Genomic DNA, 14,296 nt, shown 5'->3' on the forward strand with positions numbered 1-14,296 from the left:
AGTCTCTGTTCACAGCATGGAAGGCCAGTCCTATAATGGGATCATCCCTTTTCCTACCATATTGATAATGCTGTTTCTACATCAACCAAGGAAGAATCTGACCACTGCCTCGCAAGCAGTAGGTATTTAGTTGTAGACAATGCTGAAGGGGCAACATTCCAGTCTTTAATAAAATCCTGGGCATTTCTGACAAATGCTTAATCTGTCTTTTCCTTTTCTATCTTTCTTTAGAAATACGAAGGGTATATTCTGATTGTTGTGTTACCTACCTTTATAGCGCTCTATGTGATAGAGATGCTAAGCATCCTATAATGCACAAACTATCCCACTTAAAACAGTGCTCAAGATAAGAAAATTTGATTCATGTAATGAAATAACCTTATGTTCCAAAGGCTCCTGATTCATACCTTTGTCCAAAGATACGTCAAAACATTGAATCTTTTAGTATACTTAAGCCTTACACTTTAAAGCTGTGATGTTCAAATATGGTAGCTACTAGTCACATGTGACTCCTGAGCACTTGAAACGTGACTAATCTGAACTATGTGCTATAAAATGTAAAATATACATCAGATTTTGAAGACTTCATATGAATAATGTAAAACATCTCAACAATTTTAAAATTAATTATTGTTGAAATAGCATTTTAGTATGTTGTATTAAATAAAATACTAGTATATTATTAAAATTAATTTCACTTTTCTTTTATGTGGCCACCAAAATATTTAAAATTATACATGTGGTTTGCATTATATTTCTACTGGATATTACCACACTAAGGAGCCTAAACCATGTCCTATCAGTTCACTGGAGTTCTGAGAAATCTATTCTTTGTTATCAGTCATCCTGAGAAAAAAATTAACCAGCAATTGAGGCAAAATGCCTAATGATTACTAGCTTCACATATTTCACCTTTCAAGCTACTACTTCTATGCTTCAATGTATCTAGTTCTATTTATTCCAAAGAAAATAATAACCTACTTTAGTACTTCAGCATAAAACCAGTTACTGCCTAACAGGCATTCTGGCCATCACTTTAGTATCATCCTTAAAGCTGACTTAAAAAGAAGGTTTTTAACTGGGTATTTTTTTTTTTTAAATATATTTTTATTGATTTCAGAGAGGAAGGGAAAGGGAGAGAGAGATAGAAACATCAATGATGAGAATAACCATCAATCGGCTGCCTCTCCACGCCTCCCACTGGGGATTGAGCCTGCAACCTGGGCATGTGCCCCAAACCATGACCTCCTGGTTCATAGGTTGGCACTCAACCACTGAGCCATGCTGACTGGGCAAATGGGTATTTTTAAAAAGTAGAATGATAGGTAAAGGAATAGATGGATAGGTTACATTAAAATGTTTATTGTAGTTGCCCTGACTGGTTTGGCTCAGTGGATAGAGCGTCGGCCTGCGGACCGAAGGGTCCCAGGTTCTATTCTGGTCAGGGCACATGCCCAGGTTGTGGGCTCAATCCCCAGTGGGGGGCCATGCAGGAGGCAGCCGATCAATGATTCTATCTCATCATTGATGTTTCTATCTCTCTCTCCCTCTCCCTTCCTCTCTGAAATCAATAAAAAAAAACCACAACTTTATAAAAAATGTTATAGAAACTAGATGTTATGTATCTGAGTGTTCACTCAATTTCTTTGACCTCACTGTACATCTGAAAATTTCAAAAATAAATACTTGGGAGCAGGGGGTATGGTGAGGGGACAATCCACGGGACTGTGGCCTCATATTTAAGTATCATTGTGATAAGTGCTTTAGCTCAGTTGGTTAGAGCACCATCCCAATATGCCAAGGTTATAGGTGTAATCCCCAGTTAAGGCACATACAAAAGTCAACCAATGAATGCATAAATAAGTAGAATAACAAATAAATAAGTAGAATAACAAATCGGTGCCCCCCCCTTTCTCTCTCTAAAATCAATTTTTAAAAATCAAGTAACAATAGAACAGGAAGGAAGGAAGGAAGGAAGGAAGGAAGGAAGGAAGGAAGGAAGGAAGGAAGGAAGGAGCTTCATTTTAGGGCAGTTCTGAGATCCAGGGATCATTTTGGAAAGCTATGGGCTATAGAATCCATGATGATGACTATTTCTTTATCATCTTCTTCAACGTATGTATTTTAGCTTAGTTATATCCAAAAGAATAGTAAAAGTAACAGTTTCTACTTATGTGTCAGGCTCGGTATATCTACCCAACATCTCTATTACAAGTATTATTTCTTATCCCTATTTTACTGAGAAGAAAAAAAAAAGATTAAGGAACTTAACCAAGGTCACCCAGCTCACATCATCGTAAGTGGTGGCATAAGAATCTGAACCCAGGCATCCTGGCTCCCAAGTCCATGTTCCTAACCAATTCATTACACTGCCTCTCAAAAGCATTATCATTAGAATACCAGCTCCAAAGAAGGGGAAGACTTTGTTTAGTTTATTGCTGCGTCTTCTGACTCTTAGGAAAGGAGTGCAGGTGGGGAAAGAAAAAGACAAAATGGTGGTGGTTCATGGGGAAATAAATCAAAGGTGTCTACCTCCGCAGAGTCCTAAGGCCTAAGAGAAGGCACTTACTCAGAAAAGCCTTTCCACTTCAGTAGATATTCCACTTGCCCCTTAACCACACGCCTATCTAGCACCTTCTCCACGACGTATTCCTCCTCATCCTCTGAAGAAGAACTGTCAGCTGTTCGCTTGGTTTTCTTTCCCATGTCGCACGCTGTTCCACCTGAAGGACTAAGGCCACTAGGTTCCTGCAAATGGGAAGGACATAATGGTCAGAATCCATGTGAGGAGTTAAAATTTGTCTCTTCTTTTTTAAAATCCTCACCTGAGGATATGTTTATTGATTTTAGAGAGAGAGAGAAACAACAACTAGTTGCCAGGCCAGTGTGGCTCAGTTGTTAAGTGCCGACCCATGAACCAGGAGGTCACAGTTCGATTCCCCATTAGGACACATGCTCAGGGTTGCAGGCTCGATCCCCAGTAGGGGGCCTGGAGGAAGCAGCTGATCAAGGATTCTCTCTCATCATTGATGTTTCTATATCACTCTTCTTCTCCCTTCCTCTCTCTGAAATCAATAAAAACATTTTAAAAAACCAAAACATCAATATTTGATTGTTTCCTGTACCCTGCCCAGGGATCAAACCCACAACCTAGGTATGTGCCCTGACTGGGAATCGAGCCTGAAATATTTTTGGTGCACAGGACAATGCTCCACCTACTGCGTTACCCAGCCAGGTTTCTCATCCTTTAAAAGCCAGCCCTATCCTCAGGGAGGCCCTCCTAAACTGAGAGAGACCTGCTGTGCGTTGTGCTACACTCCCATTACAACTGAGCACAGGGGAGCAGAGAAAGCATAGGCCAGGACAAGTTTCTGTCTCTTCTTGATAAGATACAAAGGGTATAACACAACTGCCAGGTACCCTTCTCTCAGGCCTTGAAACATTCTACATATGAATCCTAAGAATTTAATGAAAAATGGGTCTATCCCCATTTTCCCAACCACAACTTTCTCTTTAACCAACAGGACCAAAATTAGATGGCACAACTGCCTAACTCCTCTAATTTCAGATTCCTAAAGTCAAGTAGTGTGATATGTCTCTCCTGGCTACTACTGTAATTGTTTACAAGCCAGAAACTAAAATAGAAATGTGGAAAACCTGCAGTTAAAAGAATCATGATAGATAGAACCTTTCCCTCTATAGTAAATAAGGTTCTTTATAAAACTGAAAAAAGAAAAGCCACCAAAATGTAACTTTCTGCTCTGAGCATCTTGACTGGTCAGTCTCTTAGCAGCACAAAAAAAAGGCCTGCACAGGCATCTTTTACCACATTTTCAGTGACTCGGTACATTTCCCTTAAACAAATTGAGCTTGTCTCTTCAGGGCATCCATCAGCTCACAATAGCAAGACATCTCAAACACACTGAGCCTCCTTTTTCATTTGGGGATGGGAGGGAGGCAGGGAGGAGAAAAAAAATTTTGTCCTAAAAATCAAAATTAGTCATTGGATTGCTCAGTAATTCTCAACGCTCAACTAATACAAATAGTTAAGGAGGTACCTCGCCTCTGAACTTGAGTTGGCTTCAGGCCAAAGAAAGAGGAGGAGGAAAGAGAAGTCTGGCCCCAGACTCACATCAACATGAAGCCTCAAAACACAGAGGAACCATTCATTGGCCCAAGGAAAGCTGAAGGCAACACAAATGGAAATTGAGTTAAGCTCAGAAATATGCACAACCAGGGGGTACTCAACAGAGAATCTAGTTTTTTTAAATTCCCACGTTGTTACCATAATCATTTTTAAGAATACTTCTTTAACCATGTTAAATGGTGCCTACAGTCTGGATTATAAATTAGCAGGAATTGTTTTCTTAGCTGAACTCCATATTTATCTTTAAAGATTTGTTTCAGCAATCTCTATAAAAATATTTCCATCTTGACCAGACCATTCCCAGAATTAGGGAAGGTCACTACTAATCTCAGAATTTTGTTCAGGCCAAGTAGCATAAAAAGTTGCATTTAATTTACTTCAAATAGCAAAATTTAAGGAATTATTCCAAGAGTAAATAGTTGGACACCGTATCTTCAGAACTTGCTAGCAATAGGTCTGCCCACCAAAAAAACTGTCTGTACCCATTACTGCCCTGTAATAAAACTAAGCTTTCATTAAAATACTTTATTTGGAAGAGGAGGTGGACGGGAGAATGTAAGTATGGGGCTTCAGAATAATTTTTCAGCTTCAAGAAAAAAAATATCTGATTTGATTTATTTAAAATTAAAATAGCCTCCGACCTCACCAGAGACAGGAAATGTCATATTCCAGGGAGAGCACCCCACCCCACCCCCACTCACCTTGGAATTTCCGGGAGCTGAGCAGTTTAGTTCAGAGCGCTGGGGTTAAAACCAGCCCTGGGTTAGATGCATGCAGTTAAGCATTGTGGCCATGGCCTCCCCAGCCTCACGAGGAAAAACAAGGATTTACATGTGTTCTTCAGTTTGAGGGAGAAAAGGGGAAAATCTCCCTTTACAAATTCATGCAGAAGGGGCTCCCCAAAGGGAGCAGATGAAGGGGGGTTCTCTCCTTTACCTACCGGATCGCCCCACTTCTTTCTTTCCCTCTGGGCTAACAGGAGGGCCTCCCCTCCCAGATCTGGGGCTTGGCGGGCAGGCAGCTCCCCCGCCCCCACCCAGCTGCCTGGGCGCCACTGCGCAGCTGTCCCAGTCCGTTGCCATGGCAACTGGCAGCAGTACTAGACTAAGAGGGGGAGAGGCAAACTGAAAAGTTAAAAGCCTTAACTTTCCTTTTCAGTGAAGACTGGGCGAAGAAGTTGGAAGGTACCTACCTTGGCCTCAAGAGCTCAAGGGAATTGGTTCTTGGGTTTTAAATCCAAAACTTGTGCTTATTCCTAAAACCACTGGAAATTAATCAATAGCATTTTAAGATCATCCAACAGGATTATAGCTCAACTGGAAGGGGGAAGGGAAAGGCTAGGTTCCTCTACAACAGAATCAGTGCAAACCACCCATCCCCTAATCCAGCCCACCAGAAGCACTTTACACAGGGCCTCTTCTACCATCTGTCACTGAACAGTTAATTAAAATTGCTTGGAGAGTATTTGGGATACGATATAACTGTCCTTCTTTAAGAGATTACCAGATACAGAAAAAGAACCCAGAGCCTTGAAGCACTACCGAAGAACTTTTCAACTGAAATTATAGATAGAAAAAAAAAATACTTAATCCTTAAGTACTTTTAAAAAAGCGTGGGGGGGGGGGGAGAAAAAACAAACCAATAAAAAACAAAAACAAAAAGCGTAGGGGAGAGCAGTCCAACCCCAACCATTACTATTAAAACGGCTTCTCACTAGTTGTTCTTGTAATGTTACATAGAAAATTTTAAAATAATTACTACCCATCCAAAATATATATAACTAAAAATTATATAGATATCAATAGTCCCTATACTTGAGAAAAGAAGGACTGAGACAAAGAAAAAATACCTAGAAACCTGCAGTCCCATAAATTTGCATTTCTCCTGGTCCTAAAGAACATTTTAGAGAGCTCCAAAACCCTGCTCTGCTTTATAGATACTTGTCTTTAGAGCTAGAAGTGGCTGCCGTAGGCCAGTAATAAAAAAGGGACACACAAAAAAAATCAACCTGAGGAAAAAGCAGAGAATGGTGATTATTTTGGTTATCAAACAGAAGAAATTATAGGGTATGGCAGCAAAGCAGACAAGTCTTCAACTACAGATTTTCTCAACTTTGAATGAATCCATCATGATATCTGAGTAAAAGTTGCTTTTTTTAACTTTTCCTAACTTTAACTTTGCAGCTAAGGGATGAGAAGAAAAATATTCCAAGATGTTCTAAATTAAAATTACAGCAACCAGAGTGAGAGAAAGAGAACAATAGTCTGGTAATAGCTGTGGACCAAGTCTGAGAAAAAACTTCTCACATTTCCTATGTATCCGTTGGAATTTAGTATTAATTTCCAGGTGGCTATTTCTGTGATTATCCAAAAGGGAAAAGCCAGGTGCAACAGAATCCCAGGAGACTTCGCATCTTATTTACACATGAATTTTCCAATCTACTGCCCACAGCTAATCACAAGAGGAGACATTTCTTCCTTAAGGACTCTACTTGTGCCATCCCAGAACCGGTCCTGTTTCACCTTCTCCCTTCCCCTTTGTCTAAAACTAACGTAAATCCTCAGAACAATTACATCTTTCTCCTCCCTGATGTATAAAAACGCTTGCAAAACTCTAGGACAACAGGCATGTAGTCTCTCCTACCTAGCCATGCTTCTGGTGGTTTAGACACCAGGCCCCAAGACCAGTCTTTTTTTTTTTTTGCTAGCAATGGCAAGATAAACCCATTAAAAAAAAAAAAAAAAAAAAGACTTGCTTTAGTGGAAACTAAATTTTTTTTGTTTAACTGGTATATGAAAATAATGCCAAGGAATTAGATCAGTGTTCTGATTCTGTGATTAACTTGCCAAGTGTGATCTTGAGTAAATAAATTTTCAATCTAATCCCAGAATCACTAAAATGGGCCAAATAAATCCCCACCACCTACCTCCTAGGGAAAGAGTGAGCTTATGTTGAAACCAAAGAGCTGTTCAGTCCCCTAAAGAGAAGCTTTTGTAAAAATATTATAGGGCCGAATACAACAGCAGCAGGAAATATGACCTTCCAAATTCCTAAGCCATTAAACCATATCACATATGCAGTAACTCCTGCAGCTCAACATGTTAGACAGCAAGAAAGGAGGAACAGTGTCCCTGTTAATTAGGCAATGGTAAACTAATAAACCTTCAGAGAATAGATAGGTATGTTCTCTCTCAAGGGTAAAATACTTATTCTTATGCTCTAAAACTCAAAAAAGCAAAGGAGATGGCAGAATGAAAAGACTAAATAGTAATTCTGTGAAGGGATAAAGGACAGGAAAGAAGATTAACACTTTAGCAACACTATCCTTTCAGGGGAAAAACAAGTGAATTCAAGGAGGAAAGGGACAAAAATATTCTGGAGTCCACCCTTCTCGCTAAAATAGCAAGGACTAAAGAGCCAGATCAATTTCCTCCTTCCCACTCTTAAGACCTGCCTAAAGGGCACACTGCTGAAGTCCCTTATTCTTTGGGAAATGGGTTTTGTAACAGCTGACAAATCAAATTGGGCCTGATGCCAGGAGTCAGAGTCCAACCATAATATTCTGTAAAGAATGGCATGCAATTGTCTTGTAAATCTCCTGGACAGTCACAGATCAGAAGCTGGCAAGGATGACGACATAGTTCTGATGGAATGTGTCTTATCTTAACCTTGAAGTTACAGATCTGCTCAGGAGCAGCAGTAAGAAATGAGAAATGCACCCTGACATCGGAGGGGACATAATTCTCCTTTAGACAGTGCGACCCAGTGTATTAGGGTCAAATGAAACACAAAGCCAGACAGACAATTTAAGGGCTAGAGCCTGGACCAGATAAAGCATCAGGACTGGTGGTTCAAGCTGAGCTTGGGAGGAGGGAGCGTTCCAGTATGAGAAATGAGACATGGCTGGCAGGATGATGGAGTGATTATAGTAGAACCCCAATACTACGCAGGAGGAAGAGAGGATAAGCCTCTGAATGCAACCTTATCCTTGTGGAAATCTCCATGGGAAGGGGTGAGTAGCTTCTCAAATTTCTAGTCTTTCAGGCATAACAGTTCTCACAGACCCTTTCTTGAATATACGCAGGAACTCTCTGTTAAAGATATCAACATCTATAGACAGACTCCGGCAACTTAACTGCCCATAAGGATACAAGAAAAGAGCAGGCCCCACCAACCCTTTATATCAATGATACAAGGCAAATTCACCTTACAGGCCTCTCGGTGTCAGGGAAAAGACACCTAAACCAGGGATCTAGTGAGAGTCAGCCTTGGAAAAACATCAAAGAGCACTAAAGTCAGGCACAGTCAGAATCCACATTCCAAATTGATAACAGAAGACATTTTTAACAGATGAATCTTCCAGGGGAAAAAAGGGGGCACTCGGGTTGGGGAGTGAGGAAGTGAGGCAGAAAGAGAGGAAACAAAAAACCCCACACATTACCAGGATAAAAGAAAAAATGTGTTAAAGCTGCCAACCCCCAGAAATTAAAGAGGAAAGCTAGGGAAATCCAGAACAGATAATGGTTAACATTTGCATTAACCAATCAATCCTGAAACCACAGAACCACCCACATTGGGTCTCTGATATGGGTCTGCTCTGTATTAATTCAGGCTCTCCTCTAGTCCCTCTTCAACACTACCTGTTTTGGCGGCTTTTCTTAGAGCTTGGTGTAGCAAATTTTATTTTCATCATTACTTACAAGCAAAGAAATATATATATATATAATAATTCTAAATCTTTCTCTAGGCTTTTTGTGTATTATTTAAAAAGTTATGAAAAATCACTGGTGCCCTTGCCGGTTTGGCTCAGTGGATACAGCATCGGCCTGCGGACTGAAGGGTCCCAGGTTCGATTCTGGTCAAGTGCACATGCCCAGGTTGTAGGCTCAATGCCCAGTAGGGGGTATGCAGGAGGCAGCTGATCAGTGATTCTCTCTCATTGATGTTTCTCTCTCTCTCTCTCCCTCTCCCTTCCTCTCTGAAATCAAAATATATATATATTTTTTTAAAAAATTAGAAGAAGAAAAAGAAAAAGCACTGGTAAGTTGCCTCACTGAACTACTCACTTAACTATTTGATGGTGGTAGTCAGATCAAATGTTAAAATGTATAATCATTGAGCTCTCTCTCTTCATTTTAGAGTTTCAATATAAATTCTGTAAGTCTAATAAGGCAAAATCCTCCAGGAAAAAAAAAAAGCCATTCTAAAGAGTAGAGTAGGTTGAGGGCATATGCAAAGCTCCCTCTCATATGTATTAATTAAATATGCCACTGATGGGTGACTTTACTAGGCCCAGCCTTAAGAAATTCCCATTTCCCCTCTAAGGCCCTTGGGGAAGACTAGTGGCCTAGGTAAAGATTATATTGTCAGCTACAATTTGTCTTCAAAGCGTCCTCTATCCAGTCTTATTGTGACAAAACAGATGAAAAGAAACCAAATTTATAAAACTATTTTAATCGGGTCATGTTCTTTGCTCTTTAGGACCTATAAGTACAAGTGGTTTTAGGTTTGTAACACATACTGCATAAAACTAAAATACCCTCTATAAAGATGTTTCCTTCCACTAGATTTATGATTTCCAAAGTATCAGCTATGTGGCATTTTGACAAAAACACAGCATATAGATGCACATTACAGCTGTCCTGGTGATCTCAGATTTTGTTAAATGGGCTGATAACTACCATTCCACCTCCACCAAAAGCCCCTGAGTTCCCAATTCAAAAGGAGTTAAAAGCTTTTTAAGAGACTGGATTAGAAAAGAGTTGAGAAAAGATTAACTGTCGTCATTAACACCCCTATCATTAACAAGTCACATATAGACAACACAAACTTTATTAATAGAGAGTGTAGGAGGAAATGTTCTCCCTTTGGCTAGCACAGGTCCAGTTTGCGATCCTTTAAAATCAGGCCAAGGCACTGCTTCAACAAGTCACAGAATGATTCTGAGGCCAAGCATTCTGCTTGTTGATTATCCAAGCATCATGTTCCACTGAGTAAGGGAATAAAGGGCCTTTTTCTTTCAGATTAAAACATATACATCACAAATGGAGATAAAGACTGCTTATAAATTCTATTTGGCTGCCCTGTCCTCCAAAATCTGAGTACCATTAAAAAATATAAATGAGTATGTACTACAGCAATGTCAAAACTGTTTGAGTTGTAAGTCTGGTTCACTGGTATATTTAGCAGTAGCACACAAATTCTTGATATCTCATTATCAGATCACATTCCCACAAAATAAAAATTTTATATGGGATTTGTTTCTTTCCTTTATTAAAATCTACTGAATTTCTTCTCTCAAATGTCAATCTTTGTTAAATTCAGTTAGGGTGCACTTAAACCATCACAAAGCAAGAGGTTAGATACCAAGATTTATGAGAAGGTAGAATTCAGCAGCACTATGGGCAAATGTCTTCCAGATGGTACTTTCCAACAACTCTATCCTTGGAATATACTGAACTCATCTCAAAGCACTATGGCCTCAGGTGGGTGTTAAATCTCACACCTACCCTCTCTTAATTAAATGTGATGATGCATGAACTAGATCCTGTTATCTTTTGTAAAGAACCTGGAGATTTCATCATAAACAAGTCTTAAGAAAAATGAGTAATAGCCATGTTTGAGTACATTACCATGAATCTTATAGCAGAACATGTTCACAAAATATGGAAGGGTTAAGAGAGAACTAAAGAGTCCACCCCCAAATAAAATTATGATCATAAAGCATTTTTCAAACAGCCATAAAATTAAGGCTTGGTACTTACCGCTCTCATTTGTATAGATTTTAGAATTCAGCAGCTTAAGGGTAAAAAGGCCCTTTCAGGTCATTTTAAACAAATCCTCATTTTAAGGAAGAGTTTCTACTATGTCAGACAATTTATATTCTCTCATAATCTAAGTTTAGTGAAGACATTCAAGAGATATAAAAATTAATTTGTATAACCATAACTAAAATTTCTAAAATACCTCTATTTCAACTGTTGAGATGGTATTAGAATTTAAATCAATATGCTAAAATCTGATTAATACATGCTAACAAAAAAGGGAGGTTTCATATAATTGGAATAAGAAAGATATCTCAGACTATAAAATTTCAGGGAGTAAAAGAGAGCATTCATTCAACATATGGGATAATTTTGTGCTTTGCCGTTACCTTGTATATTTGCAACATGAATTATATTGAAGTCACAGCCTACAATTTAGATAAATAAAATCAAGCCAGTATTGAACTTTTCCCCATCCCATACAATAGAATCCTTGGCAGCTCCTTGGCCATCTATTATGATCTTGACCAATTTCTCTCTGTGGCAATTTAAAAGCTATAAAAAAATACATAATGGGTGATGACAGGAGAAACAAACCCACACCAGAAATTATTGAACCTTGTAGGTCTTTGCAAGTATCTATATTGACATTTAAGTATGAGTTACTATGCCACAATATCATAAAAGTGTGCTCTACACCTCAGATATATTGATAGTTAAATGCAAAGGCAGGCCACCATCAGATAAACGACTACAGGGATGGCCAATCTCAGACCACCCAGCTCTTCCACCGAGTATTCTGATGTGTTACTTAAGACAAATAAGATGTTCCTAACTCTCTTTTTGTCCAGCTTCCAACTACAATCCTGACTCAAATCCTAAAGGGATGATTAACATAGTAATTCTGATCCTTGCTCTAAAATTGTTTGCTTGGTTATGGGATATTTATTGAGGGCTTATTAAGAGTCTAGCCCAGTCTTCAACTCAATGGCTGAGGATTCTAATAGTTTACCCTTGTTTAAGTCAGTGGTTAGCCTGTCTCCAAAGGTTGTTATAAAAAAACTACTAAAGAGGTAACTTGTTAACAATGGTAAGATTAGAGGTAGGGCCCTGGCTGGTGTGCTCACTTGATTGAAAGTCATCCTGTGCACCAAAAAGTCACCTGCTTGACCCTGGGTCAGTCTGTATGTATCTTTCTCTCTCTCCCTTTCCTTTCTTCTCTCTCTAAAATCAATAAAAACATATTTTTTTAAATATCAGGACTAGGAATAAGATGTGGGTCCTATTCCAACTAAATCACTGAAAGGTTGAACTGAACAGTTCGCTTAACCTTAAGGATATTAGTTATTTGCTCTACTTATCTCATAGGTCTGCTTTGTGAGAAAAATAAAACTAGAAAACACTTCAAAAATGTAAAGCAAAAGAATTTAAATGTCTGATAACAGATGAAGTTAAAAATAACAAATGCTTTGGTAAGTGTTCCCTCCTCTTACATTTTCCTGAAGACATTGTGTAGAATTGCGGGCACATCCCCAGTAGGGGGCGTGCAGGAGGCAGCTGATCGATGTTTCTAACTCTCTATCCCTCTCCCTTCCTCTCTGTAAAAAATCAATAAAAAATATTTAAAAAAAAAAAAAAAATGTAAAGCAAAAGAATTTAAATGTCTGATAACAGATGAAGTTAAAAATAACAAATGCTTTGGTAAGTGTTCCCTCCTCTTACATTTTCCTGAAGACATTGTGTAGAATTGATATTTCTTCCGTGTCTCTTAAAATTCACCAGTAAAGCCATCTGGACCTGGACTTTTCTCTGTGGGAAGGTGTTTAACTACAAATTCTATAGGGCTAGTGAAGTTCTGTATTCTGCAGTAAGCTTTAGTAGTTTGTCTTTCAAGGAGGTGATTCATTTCATCTCAGACACTGAATGTACTGACATAGTTTTTCATAACATTCCCTTACTGTTTTAATGTCTGAAGGATCAGTAATGATATGTCTTCTCTTATTCCTGATACTAGTAATTTATATTTTTTTTTTCCTAATCAGACTGGGTTTATTAACTTTATTGACCTTCTCAAAATACCCAATTTCTCTACTGTTTTTGTTTTATACTTCAATTCCTTACTGCTTCCTTTGGGTTTAATTTGCTCTTTTTCTTTTTTTTTTTTAAATATATTTTATTGATTTTTTACAGAGAGGAAGGGAGAGAGACAGAGAGCCAGAAACATCGATGAGAGAGAAACATCGACCAGCTGCCTCCTGCACATCTCCTACTGGGGATGTGCCCGCAACCCAGGTATATGCCCTTGACCGGAATCGAACCTGGGACCCTTCAGTCCGCAGGCCGACGCTCTATCCACTGAGCCAAACCGGTTTCGGCTTGCTCTTCTTTTTCTAGGTTCTTAAGACGGAAAAATAGGTCACTAACTGTAGACCTTTCTTCCTTTTTTTTTTTTTTTAATCCTCACCTAAAGATATTTTTCTATTGATTTTTAGAGAGAGTGGAAGAGAGAGGGAAAGACAGAAACATCAATGAGAGAGAAACACATCGATTGGTTGCCTCCTGCCTACACCCTGACGAGGTTCTGAGTCAGGGAAGAGCCTACAACAGAGGTACTTGCCCTTGACCGGAATCGAACCCAAGACCCTTCAGTCCACAGGCTGAGGCTCTATCCACTGAGCCAAACCGGCTAGGTTGACCTTTTTGCTTTAATTGAAGCACTTAATACTATAAATTTCTAAGCACTGTCTTAGTTACATCTCACAAATTTTGATATGTCATGTTATCGTTTTTATTCAGTTCAAAATATATTCTAATTTTCTCTGTAATCTCTTCTTTGACCCATGGGTTACTTAGAAGTATGCAATTGCAGATATACATATTTCAGGGGGTTCTATTGTTTTTTCTTTCATACTAGAGGCCCAGTACACGGAATCGTGCACTGGTGGGGTCCCTTGGCCTGGCTGCAGGGATCGAGCCGAAACCTGCTCTCCAACATCCCCCGAGGGATCCTGGATTGCGAGAGAGGGTGCAGGCCAGGCCGAGGGACCCTATGGGTGCACAGTCGAGGCTGGGGAGGAACCCCAGGAGGGCTCCAGGGTGTGTCTGGCCCATCTCACCCAGTCCCGATCAGCGGGAACCCAGCAACAAGCTAACCTACAGGTCAGAGCATCTGCCCCCTAGTGGTCAGTGCACGTCATAGTGACTGGTCAAACAGTCAGACACTTAGCATATTAGGCTTTTATTATATAGGATATTTTGAAGCTTTATTATTAGTTGTGCAAAATTTAGGATTGCCATGTCCTCTTGATGAATTGATCCCTTTATTATCTAACCTAGTGTTAGCTATGTCCCTTACTTACCTCATGCTGCTATGGAAAAAGAACAA

General features: G+C 39.3%; 1 protein-coding gene and 1 non-coding gene across 4 annotated transcripts in view; both read right to left on the reverse strand.

Annotated features, from left to right (window-relative positions):
- Positions 1-14,296, reverse strand: part of CBX5 (chromobox 5) — a 37,911-nt gene that overhangs the window by 16,441 nt on the left and 7,174 nt on the right. Inside the window, exons 1-2 of one of the 3 annotated variants that reach the window (XM_006095793.3) lie at positions 5,088-5,152; positions 2,570-2,748 (exon numbers count right to left, since the gene is read on the reverse strand). In XM_006095793.3, coding sequence (XP_006095855.1) covers positions 2,570-2,706 — 137 coding nt within the window. In that variant the 5' untranslated portion in view covers positions 2,707-2,748; positions 5,088-5,152. The other 2 variants (XM_006095792.3, XM_006095791.3) reach the window with 2 other exon arrangements.
- On the reverse strand, positions 3,232-3,367 carry LOC111827413. The gene has a single exon (XR_002830967.1).

Source organism: Myotis lucifugus, unplaced genomic scaffold, assembly GCF_000147115.1.
Source record: "Myotis lucifugus unplaced genomic scaffold, Myoluc2.0 scaffold_160, whole genome shotgun sequence".
Lineage (NCBI taxonomy): Eukaryota > Metazoa > Chordata > Mammalia > Chiroptera > Vespertilionidae > Myotis > Myotis lucifugus.